The sequence below is a fragment of the Pongo pygmaeus genome, chromosome 1, assembly GCF_028885625.2.
Source record: "Pongo pygmaeus isolate AG05252 chromosome 1, NHGRI_mPonPyg2-v2.0_pri, whole genome shotgun sequence".
Taxonomy (NCBI): domain Eukaryota; kingdom Metazoa; phylum Chordata; class Mammalia; order Primates; family Hominidae; genus Pongo; species Pongo pygmaeus.
Genome location: NC_072373.2, coordinates 33,591,394 through 33,615,206, shown reverse-complemented (window position 1 = coordinate 33,615,206; position 23,813 = coordinate 33,591,394). Strand labels below are relative to the sequence as shown.

Here is a 23,813-nt window from a genome sequence, read left to right as displayed (position 1 = left end):
AAGAAATCCCTCTTTAGGGCTGTATTGGGCAAGTGAAATACTCTCTAAATCTATTTAAAACAATATCCATGGAAATTAAAACAAAACAAAAGTAGAACAGGGAGATTGGTCAAATGACTCCTAAAGACTTTTACCAGATTATGATTTTTACTGTTAAGTAAAAATTAAAATTATATAAAAAACCTTAAAATATTTATTCTAATAATAGGATTTCTGGCACCAAGATACGTGTATGAAATCTACTCTGACATAAAAATAGCCATTAAAAATGTCAGTGAAAGGAAGAACTGGTAGGGTGAAGTTATTTAGAGAAAAATCTTTGCAATTATTTTATAATTAATGAGGCTATCAATCCTGTTGGTTTGAACATTACAATTGAATTTGGTCTGTTGGTGTATAAATGCTGATTTCTAAAAAATGCAAACCAATACAGTGGCAACAATTCAAAGCTGATGCTGGTTAAGTTGATAGATACTACAAGAAGAAATTTCTTTAGCCTTATATCTCAATTATTGTGAAACCTTTGCTGGTACAGTCTTAATGTGCCTAAACTTGGTTTTCAAAACCCTGTAATTAACATCCCATTGCTTACTCCAAGTGACTCATTTGATTTTTCACCACTGCATCCTGTATAGAGCTCTGTTTTCAGTTATTTCTTTTTTTGTCAGTCTTCCCTATACGTGAGAGAATCTTAAGAGCAGCAGTCTTATTTTAGACCACTTAGTGTACTATCTGGAAAACTGCAAGCTGGCAATTCATTTTTGGGAGAATGAAATGATATTCTGATTTCCTTTCAGATAGAGGCAGTGAATGCCTTGGATACGCTGAGTAGGTCGGCTTTCTTCTTCATCTTTCAAATATGATTATTAAAAACATCTCTTACAAGGATGTGATGAGAGTCAGAGAAGTCAAAATGCAAACGTTTCTTTAAATGATAAAGCACCACATAGAAGTAAGGTTTTATTATGTAAAACACCATTATTTCAATCACTTGTGATGATTTCCACTTCAAGTATTATAAGATAAAAGAAATAATTTTGATCATTCAAATATGAGGGCTTCTCCCAACCCCACTATCTTTTTTTTTTTTTTTTTTTTGAGACAGAGTCTCGTTCTGTTGCCCAGGCTGGAGTGCATTGATGTAATCTGAGCTCACTGCAACCTCCGCCGCCCAGGTTCGAGTGATTCTCCTGCCTCAGCCTCCAGAGTAGCTGGGATTACGGATGCACGCCACCACGCCCAACTAATTTTTGTATTTTTAGTAGAGATGATGTTTTGCCATGTTGGCCAGGCTGGTCTTGAACTCCTGACCTCAGGTGATCCGGCTGCCTCGGCATCCCAAAGTGCTGAGATTACAGGCATGAGCCACCGCACCCAGCCTCAACACTATCATCATTGATTTAGCCCAGGATCTTGAGGTAAGGAATACAATGTGCCAGGCCACGAGTTGTATTAAGCACCTTCTGCAGGTTTACGGCCATTTTGGAAAAATACTGGAGATTTTGTCAATGAATGCTTGCTTATGTGTTAGGGAATTGTGGCATTTAAGAGTGAAAAGTGATGAATTTATTTTGCCACCCTGTGTAAGTGTAACCTGTGTCTCTTCTTAGGAAAAATCAGCCACATTTTTCCAAGGCCTTTCTGCACTTTTCTGTGAGTTTCATTATCTGTGCTATCAACACCCCCTGCACTTTGCAGTCCAATGGAAGGAGGTCATCCACTCAGGAAGTCTTGGAAGGAGGTGGCTGACAATGGGAAAAAAGGGAAAGTTTATACAATCTTGCCCATGGTCTTAGAATTTAAACTTAACAGGGTTGTTTGGGATGATTCAGTAGACTCGAATAATGAACTAAATTACTTTACTTCTCAAAGTATTCTTTTCTGTAAAATGAAGGTAGTAATTCACTCTACATCTTAGGTTGGTGATGGAGAATCAAATTGCATAGTGCATGCAAAGTGCTTAGGACAGCATCTGGCACATATTAAATTCATTTATTCCCCAAACATTTATTTAGCTCCTATTAATGTGTTCAGGACTATAAGTGCTAGAGGTACAACACTGAACAAGTAGATAAGGTTCCTGCTCTCTTGGAGCCTACATTCAAGTGTGGAGAGACATAAAAAGACAAAAAACAAACACTAAAATATCAGGCAGTGAGAGGTCCACGATGAAAATAAAACAAAGTGATGTGGTGGTGTGTTAGAGAACCTATTTGAGCAAGTAAGTCAAAAAATGCTTCTCTTCCCTTCAGAAGTGGCATTTAAGCTAAAACCTGTTAATTATTATCATAATCACTACTAGCAATTATCTAACATATCATTGTACTGTACTAATAGTATATTATTAAGGCTAATGATAATAAACATTATAATAAATTAAAAAAACACAATTGCTATTAATTAACATTCCTAATACTAACAAACAGTCACAATGACTCCACTGTCAACTAGTCCTGTGTATTAATTATCCACTTGATAGACAAATGTTAACCTCTCGCTGATTTTCCCCTGCCTTCCAGTATATTCTTGGCTATCCTAGTCCCATTAACTATGAGCATATCCTTGGGGAATGAAAATGCATCTTACTGTTTGTTTGAAAAAAAAAGTTAATACTGATGCAAAAACCTTTCACATAATGCATATCAAGGCCAAATATAAATTATTTCTGAAGTTATCTGCTGTTGTGGTGTATTGCTGCCAGTGTGGGCTCTTCTATTAGCATGGATAAGTGGGACCTGACCATATGTCAAGAGAACACATCCTTTCGAAGTAACCTCATATATCAAACACACACCCCTGGGATGCTTTGCCCCTCTAACCACAATGACAGACTCCTCCAGTAAGATTTCTTTTTTTTGTTTTGTTTTGTTTTTTCACCTGTGACCGTATGCTGTCTCCTGTCAGTGGTGTCAGTGTGGATGAGACCTTTCCCAACCTGCCTGATCTGGTACTCTTTAATGACGCCGTTTGGTTTCTCAGGGACGCTCCAGCTCAGATGCAGAGCCTCTGCACTTAGGGCTGTGATGCTTGGTGGCAGGATGCTCTCCGGAACTCCTTGGGTAGTAGCTGCAACTACCTGAAGACATAGGAATTAAGCAGCAATTTATTATAATAGTACACTAGCTATCCTGATCAATGAGAATGTCACTTTTGTTTTAAAATGTTGTTGTCTGGCCTGGCATATCATTAGCAGGGGCTTGGAGAAGCAGTTCCCTTTTTTTCATTTTTTTTCCCTCCCAACCTATTTAAACAATGAAATCTGACCTTGAATATATTACATAAGTCTCACTCTACCATTTATCACAACAGGTTCAACAACAATTTTGACGGCAGAGTGCAGCCCTCAGTGTTTAAACAAGTAAAACCTGGCTGGCAGACTGTCTTACTAGAGAACTCTTGATAACGCTCTTCCATATGGCCCATCAGTGTCTTTGCATTTTAACAGCCTGATTTCGTACATTTTAAGCACCAGTAAATATGGAGCAAAAGCCACATCTGAACTTGCTTGCATATAATATGCTTTGAACAGAATAAATGGGCAGACATTTTGGTACTCTTCCCATGATACCTAGGATGACTTTATAGTGTCTGCACCAACTTTCTAAAGAAAGAAACAAGTCAGAAGAAAAAAATCAATCAATCAATTACTTAGTCAATATTGTCAAAACATAGTTTTGGACAAAAATTGGCTTTTTTCATAGAATTAACTTTTTTCACTTTGTAAACAATTGTTTTGCATGTAGCAGGCACGAGGTGTGCCTATGCAAAAAGCATGGAATTGTTCTAGGGCTAATAACTTTTGACTGGGTCAATCAGCTGCCATCTATCTAAACGGTGACTCACTCAGAAAGGTTTCTAGAAGTCTGTTGAACATGTTGCATTCTTGCACTGTGGCTGAGCAGTGTGGCTGAATGTTTCATTTGTGTGGCTCTTGCACAGTGTGCAAAGATGTTGCTCTTCTAAAGTTTTAAGCATATGAAAAGAATCAGAGCTACTCTGTGTAAGTTTGTTTCCTCCTGGGCTTCCTCTGCCAAGGCTGGCTTCTATGAAATGTCCCTTTCTTTATTTTCCTCCCACATTGATTGTTTATTTCCAGTCTTCTTCGTGGGCTTTTCTTTCTTTTTCGTTTGGTAGCATTCTCCAATGCTCATCATCCACAATATTCCATATTTGTGTCTCGCTGTTCTCCTTCCGTGTCCATATTTATACTCATTACTTCAACTTCCCACACGGATCTTTCTAGAAACTTCAGTCACTTCTCAATCTGGTTTCTGACCAGATATTTTCACATAAAGTGCCAAGTACTATCTGCTTCCACCACCGTGCTATCTGATCCTTCTCTTTAAATATATTTTTTACAAAACTTAACAAAACAGAATCTTATTCTTTTACCTTCAACATTTTTCTCTTTTTTAAAAATTTGCTTGCAGAATAGCACCATGATCCACAAATTACTCAAGCAGATATTTGAAAATATCCATGACTCTTTCCTTTTATTTCTGTAAATATAATTGAGTACCAAGTTTTGTAGATTTTATCCCCCACGTCTGTTGTATCATTCTGTATTCTCGGTTCTGACCTCTGCTGCCTAAATTCAGGTCTTCATTATTTCTTGACAAGGCTATAGCAGAAGGCTTGGAACAATTTTGTTTTCCGTGCCGGGCTTTTTTGCTCTTTTCTTCATTTTTCAAAATCAGACAATTTTTGTTCATATCATATTTAAATAGAAACTTTCTTTAACTGAATAATGATTTGGACATTTTTATAGATTTATAGATTACCTAAAATTGGTTGGTGAGGAAAGGATGTGGAAGAAAAGATGGTACTGCTTCAAGATTTCACTTGTTTTTCATTAACACAAGATTGATATTTGGATAAATCTCCCTTGCAATGATCTCTCCTTCCAGCCATAGGTATTAGCACTCAGTTGAGGTGACACATGAACACCCTACTTAACACCACTTTGAGGAGGGACATTGTTTTCTTCAATGACAAAAGCAGTCACAACCTGGATATTCAGATAATCTTCACACTGAACCCCTTTTCCCAGAGTTTAGGCAAACTCCTCTTACCTTGCTACTGGTGGCACAGCCAGCAACCGTGCAAGCTTTCAGCTGATATGAATATTCCTGAAATGGTTGAATTCCCTCTTTATCAGAGAAACTCAGTGATGTTCCCCGAAAACGTTCAATTCCATTTCGAAGAAGAATGTAGTAAATAATAGGACCTAAAAGAAGCAGAAAAATGACTGCATTTGAATGTGATATCATTTTAACTATTTGCAAACAACTTACAAGTCTTAGTGTTCGGAAGAAATGTGATACTATAGCTTTATTTAATTTTAATTTCCTATTATATTGCTATCTCAAGCAGTTCCTAATCATACTATTATGGAGGAGATGGATTCTTGACATAAATATTCAAAGAGTCATTTATGTTTATTTCCTTTCACTATGAAACAAATTTACTTTCAATATTAAAACTCTTTCCCCTTCTCTGAATATGCCTTGCTTGTTTTGAAAGCAGCTCAGATATATTCTGGGATTCAAGGAATTTTACTTCTATTTTATTTATTTATTTAGGCTAAAAATTTATGAGGACTACACCACAAAGTGAGTGATTAGTTGGCACATAATTACAGTTCCCTTTGTCAGAATATACTTTTCTAGTGGTTAGATACATAGGGCAATTAAATGTAGATTATACTCATTTCAATTTTCTTATGAATTTATGGGATTTTGTTATTTGTATTTTAAAGGTATCTCAATACCATTTGATTGTATAGGTTTTCTCCAGTTTAAGACAATTGTATCTTCAAGACTGTCTATTTTGGTCCACATAGGGGGACTCACTCCTTGAGGCACATCTTCTTTTGTTCTGGCTCTCACAGCTTTGCTGAGTCCTCGCCCATAGCTGTTCCAGGCAGAAATCCTGTACTCATATGTCATGTAGGGCTTGAGGTTCACATCTGGAAAGAGAAAAAATAGACAGGGAGGTTTATCTTATTTTCATTTTTTAACCGTCATATTAAAAGTGAATATCAAAAACTTTAGACATTTAAAAATAAATGTTTAATGCTCTAAACCCTTTGTATATAAATAAAACTCTAATATCTTTATTTTCTAAATATAAGTAACATTTAAAGTATTTATTAGATGCAGGGATACGGAATTGCACAGAATAGAATTCCCTGTTTCTGAGCAGAGAAAGAGGGATATATTAAATAAATGAAAAATAAAAGCACTGGAATCATGTATAATAAGATTTAATGCTTCACAAATTCATGTACTTTTGGTTCCTACATGAGACAGGTTTGGCAACATTATTTCATAGTTTTAGTATCATAAAACTGATAAATTATTGCTTTCTGTTACTTTGTTAATATTACTTGAAAATTTTTAAATCATATGGATTATAATGTTGTTACAACACACAGGATTTGAAACTTAGTTTATCATGGTACCATGTTAGTGAATAAAAATGAAAGCATACTCTGCTATCTAGTTCCTTCCCTCTTCCACAAAAGCCAGAACTGAAAACCAAAATACAAACCAACCAACTTTATTAAAACAATAAAACCAAGCCTGCTGAGCTTTCCAAACTGGCAAAAATTGTATTAGATGAACACTCATGTGATTCAGTTGTGTCCCCAAAGTCTTAGTTCCATTTAAGCTTTAATAACTTCGGAAATACCAATGCTACACATTTCCCCTGAAAAACTTACTTGAAAGTTTAATTATTGAAATTTATTTTCCATGCCTCTAATTTGATGAATTTTTAGTATGTATATATGTATTTTTGTGTGGTAGCTTCTGGATGACTCTTTCTCAGATTGAGCATCAGAAAAGGAGGCCTTTCTCCTTGGCTGCCTGGCCACCTGCTCATCTCCATTGGACATGGAGTTAATTCTTAGTCCGTATGCTTGGATTAATTGAGAGACATTCTCCTTATATACCTCTCCTTACAATAAACCCTTCCCTGCCCACTGTATAGAATTAATATGAAAATACAATGCAATAAATTATGGGGCAGAACTTCATAAAATGCAGATTGCTCTACAAATGTAAAGCATTATCTTCCTTTTCCATTTTTTTCTGCTCAGAGGTTATCTGCCACTTGCTGCCTGTGATGGCTACCATGAGTTCCCAGTTCTCCCTTCCATCCTGGTCAGAGGCTTCCTGATTAGAAAACCACATTTGCCAGTTTCCTTTGTAGCTTGTAGTGGTCACATGACTCAGATCTCAATACTTGAAGGAGTACAGAAAGACACTGACAACTTCCACATCATTTTTTAAAGAGAAAATTGCATACCTTTGACTGCCAATCTGGATTCTGGATCCCTGAGTGACCTTGTGCGATTCAGTTGCCTAGACCATCTACCTACCCTCAGATGGTCAATATGTTTTACATTTCTACTACAGCAAATTAAACTACTCATTGGTAATGACTGTTATTCTGTATCCTCAAGCCCACATTACCATTTCAAATCTCATTTGCTGCTTTCTTCTTTCTTCATACAGGGTTGAAATCCCAATGAAAATTATTGTGTGTCATCATAGCTGCTAGTCCTAATGTAGTGACTAGTTATTAGTAGGTATTTAATAAATACTTTTTGATAAATAAATGATTGCATAAATGAATAAATTTTTGTCAGCACTGGTGTTGTCAGCTTTCAAGTGTAAGTTTCTAAAAGAGTCTGACTTAATCTAAATTGTTCTCAATGGAATTATCATAGCACCACTTGTGTGCTGAACATCTTTCATGAAAAAGAACAGTTTGTTATTTTTCATATTCAATTTATAGTATTTTCTGCAGGCAAAGCAATCTGAAATATGGATTTTAAAAGCCCTCATAACATTATATCAGTAGGTGGAAACATCTATTCACTTCTGGAGAGGGCTATTGCAAGTATGTATTAAAAGCCCTTCAAAATCTTGATCTTGATTACAAGGGGCAGATAAAAGTAGAGAACTCTCTTAGATGGAAACTCAATAATTTTAAAATGAAAGTCCATGACTTAAATCTATAACTGGGACTGGGAACATAATAGAAGGTTGGACAAATTGTCCTTTATCTGAGGCCTTTCCTAATTAAATTCTTTCCAAGAAACATTTTTTGTTTGTATAGTGTTCTAAATCCAAATAACAAGGCAAAGGTAGACAAAAATGCCCTATTCATAAGGATGTTTCAATCTAATAGAAGAGCTGGAACAAGTGTCCAAATCCATATGACACATGAGAGAGCTAGTGAGCTTTGTGAACAATGTGCCATAGCAGCACAGGGACTGCACTGAGGACATGAATCTTGACCTAGGCCTTGAGTAGGATGATAAAGGAAGACATTTCAGGTGGAGGAACAGCTTGAAGTGCATTCGGAGCACTCTGAAAGGAGCTCCTACACCACGTGGAGTCTTCAAAATCTGTCCCTTTTAATGATGGCATTATTTGAATATGTTTCTTTCTCATGGCGAGTAACTTTTACAGATCTGACCCTCAGTTTCCTCATCTGTTGAATGACCATATTTATATGATTGCTTTGTTGGTAACTGAGATAAGGTTTTAAAGTACCTATTATAGAGATATACCTAATGTAAATGACAAGTTAATGGGTGCAGCACACCAACATGGCACATGCATACATGTAACAAATCTGCATGTTGTGCACATGTACCCTAGAACTTAAAGTATAATAAAAAATTAAAGTACCTAGTATAACATTGAGACTAAATCTCTGTTCCTTTCTTCCCTTCCTAATCTTCCTCCTCTTATCTTAGTAGCCTACCTTACTTTCTGTACTCTTGAGGTTAGCCATTATTGCCCCTTGGTTGAGTAAAGCAGAATGATGATTCATGATGGAATGGAGCAATGTTTTGCTTGTTTATGTAACCTTAGCTTGCTCAAATTATGTCACTTTAATGGATTCTATTTAATCAAGATGATAGATGATACATACACACACATGCACGCACACACACACACACACAAACTTGATTTTTCAAAAAACAAGAACACATTTTGTAGGGACTTAAGTAAATGGATGAATAACACAAATTTAATTGATGGCAGAACTATTTTAGATATACTTCTAAACTTAACAGTGTTTCTCACACAGCTCAGCCAAAACTAAGCATCACCATTTTGGACTAATTCAGCAGGGCCAAGATGGTACATAGAAATTAATATTTACAATAACTGCAAAGGTTATTGTTTTGGAGATGACCAGCCATCTCGGAGAAATGTCATGCTTGGGTTTACCTCATCCTCAGAATAGCACTGTTAGGTTTTATTATTAATCAGACAGGTTCATCCTTCTTTCTGCTTGAGAGTATAGCAATATTCATTCAATGCATTCAGTGGAAGCTGCATTGTAGCTTTTGAAAAAGAAAACTGGATTTATTGTAAATTAACTGGATATAACAGTAAAGGTCACAGATATCTCCACAGATTTACCTTAATATGGAATACAACCTTGTTTAAATAGACTTTAACACATTTTAAACTACTGACTTTGAATACATCCAGATTATGCCTTTAATTATCTTGTAACTAGCTGGCCTCAAAGTATGATGGAATGTATTGATATCAGTTTAAGGAGAGTTGATGTCAGAGTGAAATAAATCTGCATTTTCAGCAGCTTCTCACTAACCCCATTAAGCCATGGGCAGACAGCTTGCTTTCTGTTACCTGTGTAAGAGTACGTGTTTACACTCCCTGTATGAATGGTTTCTTCGGCAGATGAACACATTTCTTCAATTGATGCCTTCCCTGTGGAATTGTAAGACCCTCTTATCACAGTGCAAATGTGGCTGGTAAAGTTGAAGTCACACCTGCCACAATGTGCTGTGGCTTCCATAAATGCTGGGCAGAGGATCCTGCACTCTTTTGTTTCCTGAGTCAAGTGGTAGGGGTGAGAGAGAAAGGGATATTTAAAAATTTCATTTAGACATACATAGGGTAGGCTTTTGTGACTTTCAAATGAAATTTTTCCACTACTTACTTGATGAATGAATATTTCAAAATTTCTAAAAAGAAATGAAGGCAGTTTGTATACTAGAAAGAATAATGACTTTGAAATGACACAGACTGGGATTAAATTTTCAGTTTTGCAACTTCCCAGCTCTGTAACCTTGAGCAAGTCACTTACATTTTCAAAACTTTGGCTTCTTCAGTGGGGAAAATGGAGACAAAATTTAACACCAAGTTTTGTTGTGTGACTCAAATGAGATAACACCAATAAGTCTTTAAACTTACTATACACAGTACGAATATTTAATTTTTGCTATTTGATACTTTCCTATGGAATTTTAGAGAAAATAAAGAATGTGATATTTGAGAATTTACACTTCCTGTGTTGTTGTGGAAGTTGGTCCCATTAGAAGTATTACTAATCCAAGTTTTTAAAAATATAAATGTTTAATGAACTGTCATTATAATTATAATTATTTATGCTTATAAACATTTTCTCTGACAAATCTCTGGACTTTTTATGGTTTTTGATGAGTACCACTTTGTTTTAATCCAAGGAAATTAAATACTTAATCATCCCACATTACAGGAGCTATAAAAAAGGTAATAGTTTTATAATGTGGAGATCTACTTTGCCTTTCCTTTACATAAGTAGCATAATGTATTTAGAATACTTTTTACTATTAAAATTGATCTCCATTCAACCTCTCTCTTACATAAAATAAGTTGAATTATTCTTACCAAGTTGGTCAAAATAATAAATTCAAAAATATATAGTGGGTATGGGTGCAGTGACTCATGCCTATAATCCCAACACCTTGGGAGGCGGAGGTGGGTGGATCACTCGAGGTCTGGATTTCGAGACCAGCCTGGTCAACATGGCAAAACCCTGTCACTACTAAAAAAACAAAAATTTGCTGGGCTTGGTGGTGTACACCTGTAATCCCAGCTACTTGGCAGGTTGAGGGAGGAGAATTGCTTGAACCTAGGAGGTAGAGGTTGCAGTGAGCCAAGATGACACTATATAAATAGAATCCCACTATATATATATGTATGTGTGTGTGTGTATCTATCTATCTATCTATCTATCTATCTATCTATCTATCTATCTATCCTCTAAAAGCCCAACTAAATGACAGTAAAATAATGGTTTACGTGTTAAAAGTCTAAGAAAAAAGGAAGGAAAACAATACACACAAGACAGTGCATACCTTTTTGGAAGCTGGAAAGTAGATGAATGTGGCAGAGACAATGCAAGGTGCTCAGTGACGTCCATGTTTCCCTTTTCTCTCTGGGAACATGGGATGTTGAAACCTGGCTGCAGTGGGAGAAGCCACCTGACTAGATATGTCTGTGTGACTAGTGCATAGAAAGGATGTACTCTATATCCAGGTATGAACTGTCTGTATGCAATTGTCCCCTCTTGCGCCTTTTCCATTATGATCCAAGGGCTGCGTGAAGCATCACAAGATGGAAGGGGCTTCGGTTCTAGAGATGTTATTTGGAAGACAACTGCCTAACTCATAATGAATTGTAATGTAAAAAAAAAAATTTTGGCTAAGAGAGTAGATCCTAAATGCTCTCATCACAAAAATAGAAAACAAAACGCAAAAAGAAACCATCCTAACTTCCACATACAGGTTCATTGTCAAGAAATTTTAGAGGAGCAGGATAAAGAGAACATCTTCAAGAGCTTTCATAGGAAAAGAAACATGGTCACCAACAAAGAGATAGGAATCAAAATATTAATGGAAGCTTAAAACATGCAGAAATGCCTCAAAATTCTGAGTAGAGATAATTTTTAACCTGGAATTGTATATCAAACCAAACTATCAATCCTGTTGGAGGGTAAAATAATAGTATTTTTATACATTAAGCTCTTAAAAAGTTTACCCTCCATACATCTATATACAAGAAGATAATTCTCCAAATGGAATGAAACTTGGAATCCAAAAAAAAAAAAAAAAAAAAAACAGGGAATCAACACAGGAAACAGGTAAAAGGAATTACTGAGTTGATGGCTTAGGGAAGACGTAATGGGCCAGCTATGTAAAAATCCCATGGTGATCCATTCTAGATTGGAACAGGATATAAATGTCTCCAGGTGGTAGGTCTTCAGAAAACAAAATGAAACCTATAGACTGAACATTGTCATGTATAACACGCTACTTGATTCAGTATGGAGAAATATTGTCCTCATTAGAATAATTTAACCAACCTTATGTATTATCATTCATTGATACAAAGTGCTTGCAGGGCTTCTAACAATCTCATGAGTTATTTTACATCCCAAAGTGTACAAAGTGTATGTGGTCCACACAAGGACTGTGTAGTTGCCTCATTGAACAAGCGTCCTTCCATTGTCTGTGACCAAGACACCCATTTTTAGTAGTCTTATAATGACAAATTACTACAGAACATGGTAGCATGTTTGTTTTTAAAGTGTCCGTGGTCCTTTCCTTAAATTGATAGGTTTCTGCTATCCTGGGTCAAATTTAATACCCACATACATGACATGGCTGTGTACAAACCATCACCATACAAAAACATAAGTGATTACACCCAGAAGCCTATTCATTCACTTTTGACACAGGCATTTGCTCATCTTGCATTGTCCAAGGGAATATGATATAAATGCAACTAAGAGAATTTGCTGGATCTAAGGTCCCTATCAAAGGAAAGTGGTGGACGATGGCTGGCGGGCTAGGGAGAAGAAGCAGGAATTTCCTCCTGCCTCCATCCGCAGTGCTCCCAGGCATGAAATGGCACCATGCAGAGGCCCCAGACGACCTGTGCTGGCTCTTTCAGCGGCACACAGACTTTCAGTCCTGCACTAATCTGAAGTGCTGGGTAAAGCTTCCCTGAGAACAGCTAATCATTATTAATTCCTTTAGAATTCATTGCAATAACATCAATCATAGCGAACTCATTCGGTATTAATATGGATGTAATGTGAAAATGAATAATGCACACAGGAGTTTTTATATTCCTATTTTAGAAAAATAGTTATGAACAATGTATTTCTCTTTCCATTGTCAAATCAGCGCCTCCGAGAGCTTTTCTATCAATTACCTTCATCATCATTCCAGTTGAAATCTTGTCAGAGCAAACATATTTCAAAGGATTATATCCAACTCCATTACAGCATTTCTGTCTCTTTGGAATAAGTTCAGTCTCACAGCATTTTACTGGCACCGGGTCATTCTTTTTAACATGTGCTTTAGACTCTCCACTGGAAGCTGAGCAGCATATGGTATCTGACATATTCACATAATCCTGCCCACAACAGAACATCCCTGCAACAATAAAATGTTATATATGAATATGAAATAGAAAAAGGGAGGAAAACTGAGGCTGCTATAAAGTTTGGTGTAAAAATGTCAGACTCAGGCAGCTGCTGAAATGGTGCAATACCTAAGGTAGCATTTCCCTACCAAGGTGATTTAAATGTGCAGCGAGGGTCCTTCTTACCAAGAGCACTAGACACTAATTAGGAAAAGAACACACAAGAGGAAATGTTCGAAAATCATTCAGCTGGGCCAAACTTCTCTCATGCTCCATAAAAAGATATAGGATTTCTGTCATGAAAACTGCCTGCGCATTTTGTGATGATAACATCCTGTTGCAGAAGAAGGTTAGTTAAACTATAGGGACTCTGAGAAGGCTCTAGAAATTCATAAGGGAGCAAAGGTCACCCAAGTACTCTGGGATAAGAGCCCAGGCAGAGTGGAAAGGTAGCACCATCCTAGAACTGGAAGCCCTGCGGAAGAAGCAGTGCAAGTTTTGGCTTAGCTTTATTTAGGGTACAAATATTTGTTTCTTGTGAATGTAGCTGCAATGGTAACCATGTTTTCTGCATGAGATGGATTTGGTATTTATTCAAAATCAGCTGAGCATGTTCACTGATCAGGTGCACTAATCAGCCACTATTTTTTGAGCCTCACTCTGTTCTAGACCCATCACAGACATAGGTGACAGGCTGGGGGCAGCAGCAGAAAGACCTTGTAGAGAGGATCACTGGTCCCCACATCTAAATGAAAGACACATGTACCTGAGATACCAGATAGACATTTTCTCCCACCAAATTCAGTTTAATTGCCTGTGTTTGCATCATTTAGATATTGCCATCAAAGAGAAAGGGCAGAAATTGTAACATTAAAGCAGGAATAAATTAACACTACTCTAGAGACAGATCAAGCTAGAAATCAAGGTGCCTATACTGCATGTCGCAGTGTTTTTATACTAGAATTTATATCCAGTTATATAGCGGCACAATGTGATGAATGATTTATTTTAATTGGAATTTTGTTTGTTTATTATTAGTTCCGACTGATAACATAAAGAACCTCAAATTCAAAGTGCCCTGGGGTCCTGAATTGTTTAATCTAGTCCTGTGTAAACATCTACATTATTAAAGACACTCAAATAATAGATCAAAAGTGCTTTTAAAAAAATCATTGAAAGTAGACATTGGTTTGGCACATGCCTTAAGAAAGATGTTTATCCACACATGACTCCAAAGAACCCTCTCATTCATCTTTTTACTTACAAAAGTCTGTAATATTAAAAACTCTTATTTATGATTAATGATATACACTGATCCTAACAGAGCTTTCGCATACCATGTTTATCTAATGTGATAACTCTTTGAAGTAATTGGTTTACAAATTAACTGCCATATTTATAATTTTAGTGGTTTTAACATTTCCAGGAGAAGTTATCTCAAATAAATACACAGAGCAGGGCTCATTTTAGTCTGAGTCTGGATTATGGTGGGTATATATGTGTGTATGTATAAGTACATACACACACAAATACACATATTTATGTGTGTGTAGCTATGTATGTATGTATATGTATGTGTATATATACACACACAAATACATATAAATATATACATACTTGAGTGTACACACACACATAAACTAAAAAGAAAAATCCATAGCTTCAAGTTTTACATTGTTCAGGCATTTTTCTGCCCCTTCTGATTAGACATTTAAATACGACCATGGATTTTTTACTGTTAATTTTTTCTCTGGCAGTTTTCTTAAGACAATTCATGTTTCTCTTTTAAAGAGCAATCAAAATTTGAAAACTGGCCCTTTAGGGAGCAGAATATATTCTCCCCCTCTCATTCCCAAATTACTTCATGGTTTCACTATGCTTTAGGTATAAAATAAAAATGCAGACATTGACCTAATTTGAAACTCCTAATCAGTCACCTGATCACTCTGAGGGACTTTTGACAGGTCAACTAAAATTTTGATAATGAACTGTTTTTAAACTAGAAAAAAAAGATGCCTTCTTTCACAAAGAGCTTCATCTTTGTATTACTGAATTGAAATTTTCAGCCAAGATTTCACTCACATAACAAGAAGTGACTCCCTTTCTAGTTTCTTTGGTAAACCATTACTTCTTTAATTATTATCAACCTTGTTCTAGTGTGATAAATTGCTAATTACTTAATACCCTAATCAGCGTTCATTCTTTGCACAGATAAACTGTGACAGTGCCATTAATTTAAATAGTAATTTCACTTAATGGCCAGAACGGCACACCAGATTTTTATGCAGCATTTTCTGAAGACTGCATCCATCACTGCAATATTCTGACATAAAGATGTCTGACGTGCACTAACTCACTTAGGGAGAGCAGATGTTGCAGAGCAGAGTTTGGTAGTAATTCCCATAGTGCATCACTTCAGCATGAATGAGCTGCAAATTCAGAGACAGACAATCTTCCGAAACTGCATTGCAATAACTTTTGACCCCTACCTAATTTATCACATGTAGCACTTGACTTTTGAACTTTGACACACGGAATGCACAATTTTAAATATGCCCAAAGAAAAACAAAATAGGTCATGCATTAGTGATGGATTGGTCCAGTCTTCCAGAGCCTCTTCATTAAATTTGTACAAAGGTGGAGCGTGTCTTTGAACAAGATGCAGATGTTAGTAAAGTGGTACAGTACACATTAAACTAGTAGATGTTTATATTTCAGATGAAAAAGCATATATTGTCTTTCTAAACTGTGTATATATCCAGTGGTTTCCATTGATTGGACACAACTGAGAAAATAGTGGAGGAAAAAATTTTTACTCACAATATTATTAATACTTCAAATATGTTACCAATGCTTATTTCATATTTATGTCTAAAAAGAAAAGCATTTATAAGCATATCTGTTGGATGAATTTCTAAACAGTTAAGACTGCAAAACTGGGATTCCATTTTTTTTAAAGAAGACCAAGAATTATGTATCATGCCTTTGAGATAAAAATAGTACAGTAGTAAAATCCAGTCTGGAATATGACAAATCATTGTGAAACTCTGAGATTGTTCATGGGGACCAAATTTTAAGCCAAGGGATATTTTAGGCCTAGAAGAAAAAAAAGGTTTGTGATTAGTCATCCTTAGGACAAATGTATGACATTTGTGGCAGAGCATGAAAGAAAAGAAATTCACACTTGTCGTCACCAGTAGATGGCTCTGTGGCTACCACCACAAAACAGAGGGTAGAGTAAAAATGCTCCCCAAATCATTGTGTACATTTTATAGCATTGATATATTACACTTTTCAAAAAAAAATCATTCTGTTTTATGGAAATCTTCCAGGGAAATGTTTTTTCAATGCCGCCCTTACACCATGGACTTCTGTAATTATACCTCCCTCTGCAAAATTCCCAAATTCCCATCTTATGAAACAAACAGTGATAGTCATTTGTTCTACTGAAGTCAGAGTCCAGGACATGAAAACTCAGTCTTGTATTCTGAAACAATTTCAACTCAGAGTTTCACATCAAAGGCCGCATGGACAAAATTTATAATATAAATAAGTCAATATATTCCAAAGTCATCTCATGATCAGTTTCCCATGGCTAATAGAAAAATCTGTCCTCTTTGAATGAAACAGAGGTTTTAATTTTCACCTTTTCATACTAAGGGATATAATCAAGTCCAATCTAAGATTGATGGCATAAATGATAAAGCCACATAAGCAAACACTAAGAAAAAAATGAGTAATAAATAGGTTTAAAATCTATTCAAAGAAAATGGCTAAGAATACATATCCACTGAAATGATGCGCATGACTTTCATCCCGAGATACCTGTATAACACTTCTATGCAACGCATCTGCCCAGAGAGAGCACTAAAAACATAAACGCCACCCCAGCACTTCTGTTCCAACAGCATCTGTTAATTCACTCCATTTATAAAATACATATTGACAAAGACAACTGAACTGGGACCAGGGAGATTTGATTTGGTGTGAGAAAGTCAATTCAATGTGATTTTGTTAAAGGGCTCCTGCAGGCAAATAAAAGAGTTTAAGTAATAAAGTACATAAAGAGATGTTTTACGAGCCAGCCCGGTCTCGTGGCAGGCACACAATGCCAGGCAGCGAGAGAGGCCAGGCTTAGGAACGATATTATGAGATCCAAACCCTTATGTAGCAGGTATGCTGTTTGTTGCTAGGTTGAGGAGAAAAAGGGCCATATGGATATTCTGGAAGGTCATTAAGGTCACAGTCATTAGGGGCTACAGGAGTGAACGGCAGCAGAGAGAGGAAAAATACATATGGAATCTGTCTATTTTCAGTGCAACCTGCAGGAAGGAAGGTCAACAGAATAAAAAGATATTTTTTTTTCCTTTGCAAAACTATTATTCCTTAAGTCCGCTACGATTATCAGAGTTGGCAGAGCTGTAGAATGCCATGAGAAATTCTAGAGCTTATCTTGATTCACAGGAGTTGAGGGCTGTCACCATTTGTGTAAGAAATGTTTGACCGGCATGCGACATCATCTTGAAGTAAATAAAGAAGTGATTCTGAAATTCGAGTTCATGGATGGAGTTCAAGGGTGGATAAAATTACAGGCAAATTTTTGTGTGTATTCTATGCACTATTATTCGGAGTGAGGGTTTGTAACTTTCAAAAGATTCAAAAGGAAAACAAGTTAAGAACCATTGTCCTAGTGGACAGTAACCTCCATTCCACTTCTTAGAACAGATGTATTTTACTTTATGCCAGTGGTGTTCTGACTTCTCTTTCCTTCTCTTTTGCATTTGTTCTGCCACCTAAATTTAATCTTAAACTACAGTTCTTATCATCATATTGACTCTTCCCTGAGTGCTAAATAATGTTCAAATCCTTTTGCCTACTCAGATTTATCTCCTTTCTTCCTTACACAGGGTGTATACCTCCTGTAAACCAAAGCACTCACTATTATTTGTGTTTTGCAGATTGCTAATTTCACAGTTTAGCTCAAGCCACACCTGCCAAAATCGTACTCACTGTTTCAGATTCCAATCCAATGGAACAACCCCTTTCATTACCTTGACTGGAGTGATCTCTCAGTCTTAAGAATATGCATGCATTCATCCCTCTCTTATGGCCTGTGTATAACCTTGTAGACACTTTTCTCCTTGATTAGGTTATAAGTTCTTGAGGATAAAAATGGAATCTCGGCCATTTTTACACTTGCAAAGCACCAAGAATGATATCTTGAATATGGTTACTACACAATACATATTTAACAAAGGACGGAGTATGGCAGTTGACTAATTCTTTCAAAAAGCTACAGATAAACAAACACACTAAAATCAAACATTTTGCTGTCATTTTTAAACTCTGATGTATTAGGGTATACAGGAGGAAACACTTTTGCATCCTCCCTGCCACCTTGGTTCTATCTTTAATAGACCTGTTATTAGCTACTTCATCTAAAGGAGGAGGAGGTATTCAACTGGTCAGTCATAGTACAGGATAACTAATTAGTTGCCATAATTTTCTAGTAGACATTACTATGACTTTAAGCAGTGGTTCTCAAATTATGGTCTCAGGATCCTTTTATATGCTTACAAATTATTGAGGACCCCCAAATACCTTTTGTTTATGTGGGTTTTACCTGTTGATATGCACTGTGTTAAAACTTATGGCAGAGATTTTTGAAATATTTATTTATTAATGCATTTAGACGTAAAATAATAAATCTATAACATTCTAACATATTTATGAAAAATAAATGTTTTTCAAATAAAAAATAGTGAGAAGAAAGACATTGTGTTACATTTTTGCAAGCTTTTTAAATGTTTAGTTAAGAGAAGGCAATTTAATTTTCTTTCTGATTCTGCATTCGATCTGTTGCAAATCACGCCATGTAACCTCTGAAAAGCTCTGCTGTACACATAGGAGAGAATAAGAGTTAAAAAGGCATATAGTAGTTTAGTATCACAGGCTTACTTCATGTTATCGTGCTTTGATTTACTGCACTTTGCAGAGACTGCATTTTTTACAGATTGAAGTTTTGTGGCCACCCTGCATCAAGAAGTCTATTGGTGCCAATTTTGCAATAGCATGTGTTCGCTTTGGGTCTCTGTGTCACATTTTGATGCTTCTCAGAATATTTTAAACTTTTTCATTATTATTATATTTGTTATATTTTCATATTTTTTATTTTTATATTTTATATTTTTATTTGTGGTCAATGACCTTTGATGTTACTATAATTGTTTTAGCGTGTCATGAACCTTGCCCTTATAAGACGGAAAGCTTAGTTGATGAGTGTCCTGTGTGTTCTGACTGCTTCACAGACCAGCCGTTCCTTTATCTTTCTCCCTCTCCTTGGGCCTTCCTATTCTCTGAGGCACAGCAATATTAAAATTAGGCCAGTTAATAACCTTACAATGGTCTCACGTGAAAGGAAGAGTCTCATGTCTCTCACTTTAAATCAAAAGCTAGGAATGATTAGGCTTATTGAGGAAGGCATGTTGAAAGCCAAGATAGGCCCAAAACTAGACCTCTCATGGCCAACAGTTAGCCCAGTTATGAATGCAAAGGAACAGTTCTTGAAGAAAATCAAAATGCTCCTCCTCTTCTTCCCACACCTTCAACAGACCTTCTTCTCTTTTCTCTACCACTCCTTCTTGAACATATCTTTTCCTGTGGACAATATCTCTTTATTATATCTTATAAGGTATGTGAGAATGATGACCAATCTGGTGGGTCTTATGGCCTTCAACCATGGTCCAGGTAAGATTTCTATTTCACTTATCGTTCACTTATTATGAATAAGTGAAACAGCCTTATTGATGATATGAAGACACTTTGAGTGGTCTGGATAGAAGATCAAATCAGTCACAACAGTCCCTTAAGCCAAAGCCTAGTCCAGGCAAGGATCTTACTCTCTTTAATTCTACGAAGGCTAAGAGAGGTGAGGAAGCTGCAGAAGAATAGTTGAAAGCTAACAGAAGTTGGTTCATGAGGTTTAAGAAAAAAAGCCATCTTTATAACATAAAAGTGCAAGGTCAAGCAGCAAGTGCTGATGTAGAAACTGCTGCCTCAAGTTACCCAGAACACCTAGGTAAGATCATTGATGAAGGTGGCTACACTAAACAACAGATCTTCATTGTAGATGAAATAGCCCCCTACTGGAAGAAGATGCCAACTAGAGCTTTCATAGGTAGAGAGAAAAAGTCAATGCCTGATTTCAAAGTTTCAAAGGACAGGTTGACTCTCCTGCTGGGGGGCTCAAGCAGCTGGTGACTTTAAGTGGAAGCCCATGCTCATTGACCACTGCAAAAATTCTAGGGCCCTTAATAATTATGCTAAATCTATCCTGCCTGTGCTTGTAAATGGAACAAAAAGGCTGTATGATTACATATCTGTTTACAGTATGGTTTACTATGTATTTTAAGCTCATTATTGAGATCTACTGCCCAGAAAAAAGATATTTCTTTTAAAATATTAATACTCACTGACAATGCATCTGGTCACCCAAGAGCTCCGATGGAAATAGACAAGAAAATTAATGTTTACATGCCTATTAACACAGCATAGGTCAAGTAGTCATTTTGACTTTCCAGTTTTATTATTTAAAAATACATTTTGTAAGGCTATAGCTGCCATAGATAGTAATTCCTCTGATGGATCTGGGCAAAGTAAATTGAAAACCTGGAAAGGATTCACCATTCTAGATGCAATTAAGAATATTCATGATTCATGGGAAGAAGTCAAAATATCAACATTAACAGGAGTTTAGAGGAAGTTGATTCCAACCCTTATAGATGACTAAGGGGTTTTAGACTCAAAATGGAAAAAATAACTGCAGATGTAGTGGAAATAGCAAGAGAACTGGAATGAGAAGTGAAGCCTGAAGAGGTAATTGAATTGCTGCAATCATAAAACTAACAGATGAGGAGTTAATTGCTTAGGGAGGAGCAAAGAAAGTGGCTTCTTGAGATGGAATCTATTCCTGGTGAAGACGCCATGAACATTGACTTCATATTTTAATTTTCTTGTCTTTAAAAGCCCCACCTCCAATAACATAAATGTCAGGCTTCCCAAAATCTGGATCTGACTATGTGGTATTTAGCAAGTGGAAACTAATGTCTAATATCTAATGTCTGAACTTCAGTTTATTCATTTTTAAAATGTAGATAATTAATAGTACCTGTCATGTAAAATTATTGTGAAGATTATTTGAGGGAATAATATATAAAATATTGGTACAGTGTCTGTTAATATTCATTCAATGATACTTATTGTTATTTATATTAGTGTTAGCTTAACACAGTAGAATAAGGGAGTAAAAGAATTATAACAAAATATCATTATAATAATTTTATATACTATTTGCTAGGAAATATTCTTTTCATTCATAACCAATACATTCATGTGTGGGATTTTTTTGGAGGAGATGACCTTTTCAAGAGGAAAAAGAATTGATGTGCTTTTATGAAATACATGAGATACATGTAAAAATTGGGAGATTACACTGTTATGTGTTAAACAATATGTTCCTAATTATTGCATTAGATATAACCAATGTGAGCTTTAATTACTTCTTTCTTTTATTTCTAGGGCAAATTTCTCACTCTCCCTGCTTCTCAGATCCTCTATCTACTGAAAGGTAGACCTGGGCGCCTTACCTGGAAGACGATTGTATGCCACTCCTTCTTCTCCACCACAACACTCTAAATCGTTGCTCACAATCTGTCTGCCACAGCACTTCTGGCCATGGCCATCATGAAGCCTCCCAGCACAGCAAATCTGGTTTCCTGAGGTGGAGTACGGCATTGTGCCACAGCAGGAGTCACCAATGCCAACAGAAACCCGATTGTGCTGTTCATCTGGACAGCATACTTCACCTGTCAATTTAGGACAATAATAATCATTACATCAGTTAAAAAAATATGCTATGACTCACAATTAACTTTTATCACAATCGTCTTGCAGATCCCAACTGATTGACAGAATTACTAAAGAGAATAATATCATATTGGAGTTGCAAAATTTCCAAATGACTCCAAAGTTTTTGTGTATAAACATGTGTGTCAGATCAGATACACACATGGCAACTTACAGGTAAGTCTATGTTGCCTATTTCCTCACCATCAGGTCTGGTGACATGGACTATGTGGCATTGTAGAAAAACATCTAGGAATACTTTTTTGTTCTGTTTAATTTTCTTTTGGAAAGTAGAGTGGATTCTAAAACCAACTATTGATAAATTTATATTGCTTATGATTATAATTTCCTTAACCAAACTATATTTGTGCAACCAAACAAAATACTCCCATTGGGAAGGTTAATTACATGAAAGGAGGTAAAAAATACGTATTTAATAAGTCAGTGTACTAGGACTTCTCTGGGCTATGTCACACACTGAATTTTACTACATTTCTCTTCACATGACAGTCTGGGAAACTTGGGATAAGAATAAGATAATCCACCAGGTGTGGTGCTTTACACCTGTAATCCCAGCACTTTGGGAGACCTAGGCGGGTGGATAACTTGAGGCCAGGAGTTCGAGACCAGCCTGGCCAACATGGTGAAACCCCATCTCTACTAAAAATAAAAAAATTAGCCAGGCTTGGTGGTGCATGCCTGTAGTCCTAGCTACTCGGGAGGCTGAGGCACGAGAATTGCTTGAACCCGGGAGGCGGGAGGCAGAGTGTGCAGTGAGCCAGGATTGTTTCACTGCACTCCAGCCTGGGCATATCTAAAAAACAAAAACAAACAAACAAAAAAAAACCAAAAAACAGAATTAGATAATCTTTTGCCTGGTACCTTAAAATCAAAGGACTCAAATACTCTAAATACCAAGAGTTAGCTTGTTTGTTTGTTTGGTATAAAGACAACTCTAAAAGACAGAAAATTTTGTAAATGGCTTCCCTTAAGGATACCTTCAAAAGAACTAATAAAAGCTTGGTGGATCTGACATCCAAGCTTCATTTCTCTTCTCTGTCTCATGACCCCACTGTGGTTGTCTTCCCTCGTGGCCGTGGCCCTCTGAACCCTGACTTCCTTCTCTCTTTTGTCCTGCGCCTCCTCTTCTTTCTACACCTTCAACAGACCTTCTTCCCTTTTCTCTACCGTTCTTTCTTGAACAAATCTTTTCCCCTGGACAATATCTCTTTGTTATATCCTATAAGGTATGTGAGTATGATGACCAATCTGGTGGGTCTTATGGCCTTCAACCATGGTCCAGGTAAGATTTCTATAATCTAATTAATGACTTGTCAAGCTTTCTTAAGAAATGGCACAAATCCACTGAAGAATTTAGGACTGCCTTAGGGATTTATAGTCCTGGACTTCTTCTCGATTAGTTCACCTTTTGATGAGCCCTGGATATCCTAAAATTTGTTTAGTAAAAGCAAGACATACTGTTTACCAAAATGATATAAAAATATGGGACAATATTTAACTAAACATAGATATATAAGGAGCATAAAAAATAGGACAATAACTCTTAGCAGCTATCCTTGAGATCTTTTCTGTCCAAATTTATTGGCCAAAAATCCATCTCACTAGATGAAATGAGCAAATTACTAGAAACATACAACT

General features: G+C 36.3%; 1 protein-coding gene across 1 annotated transcript in view; it reads right to left on the bottom strand.

Annotated features, from left to right (window-relative positions):
* USH2A (usherin) overlaps positions 1-23,813 on the bottom strand; it is a 793,063-nt gene that overhangs the window by 153,405 nt on the left and 615,845 nt on the right. Inside the window, exons 49-54 of the mRNA XM_054484303.2 lie at positions 21,896-22,114; positions 13,038-13,261; positions 9,684-9,888; positions 5,771-5,968; positions 5,073-5,227; positions 2,878-3,076 (exon numbers count right to left, since the gene is read on the bottom strand). Coding sequence (XP_054340278.1) covers positions 2,878-3,076; positions 5,073-5,227; positions 5,771-5,968; positions 9,684-9,888; positions 13,038-13,261; positions 21,896-22,114 — 1,200 coding nt within the window. The remainder of the gene's footprint in view (positions 1-2,877; positions 3,077-5,072; positions 5,228-5,770; positions 5,969-9,683; positions 9,889-13,037; positions 13,262-21,895; positions 22,115-23,813) is intronic.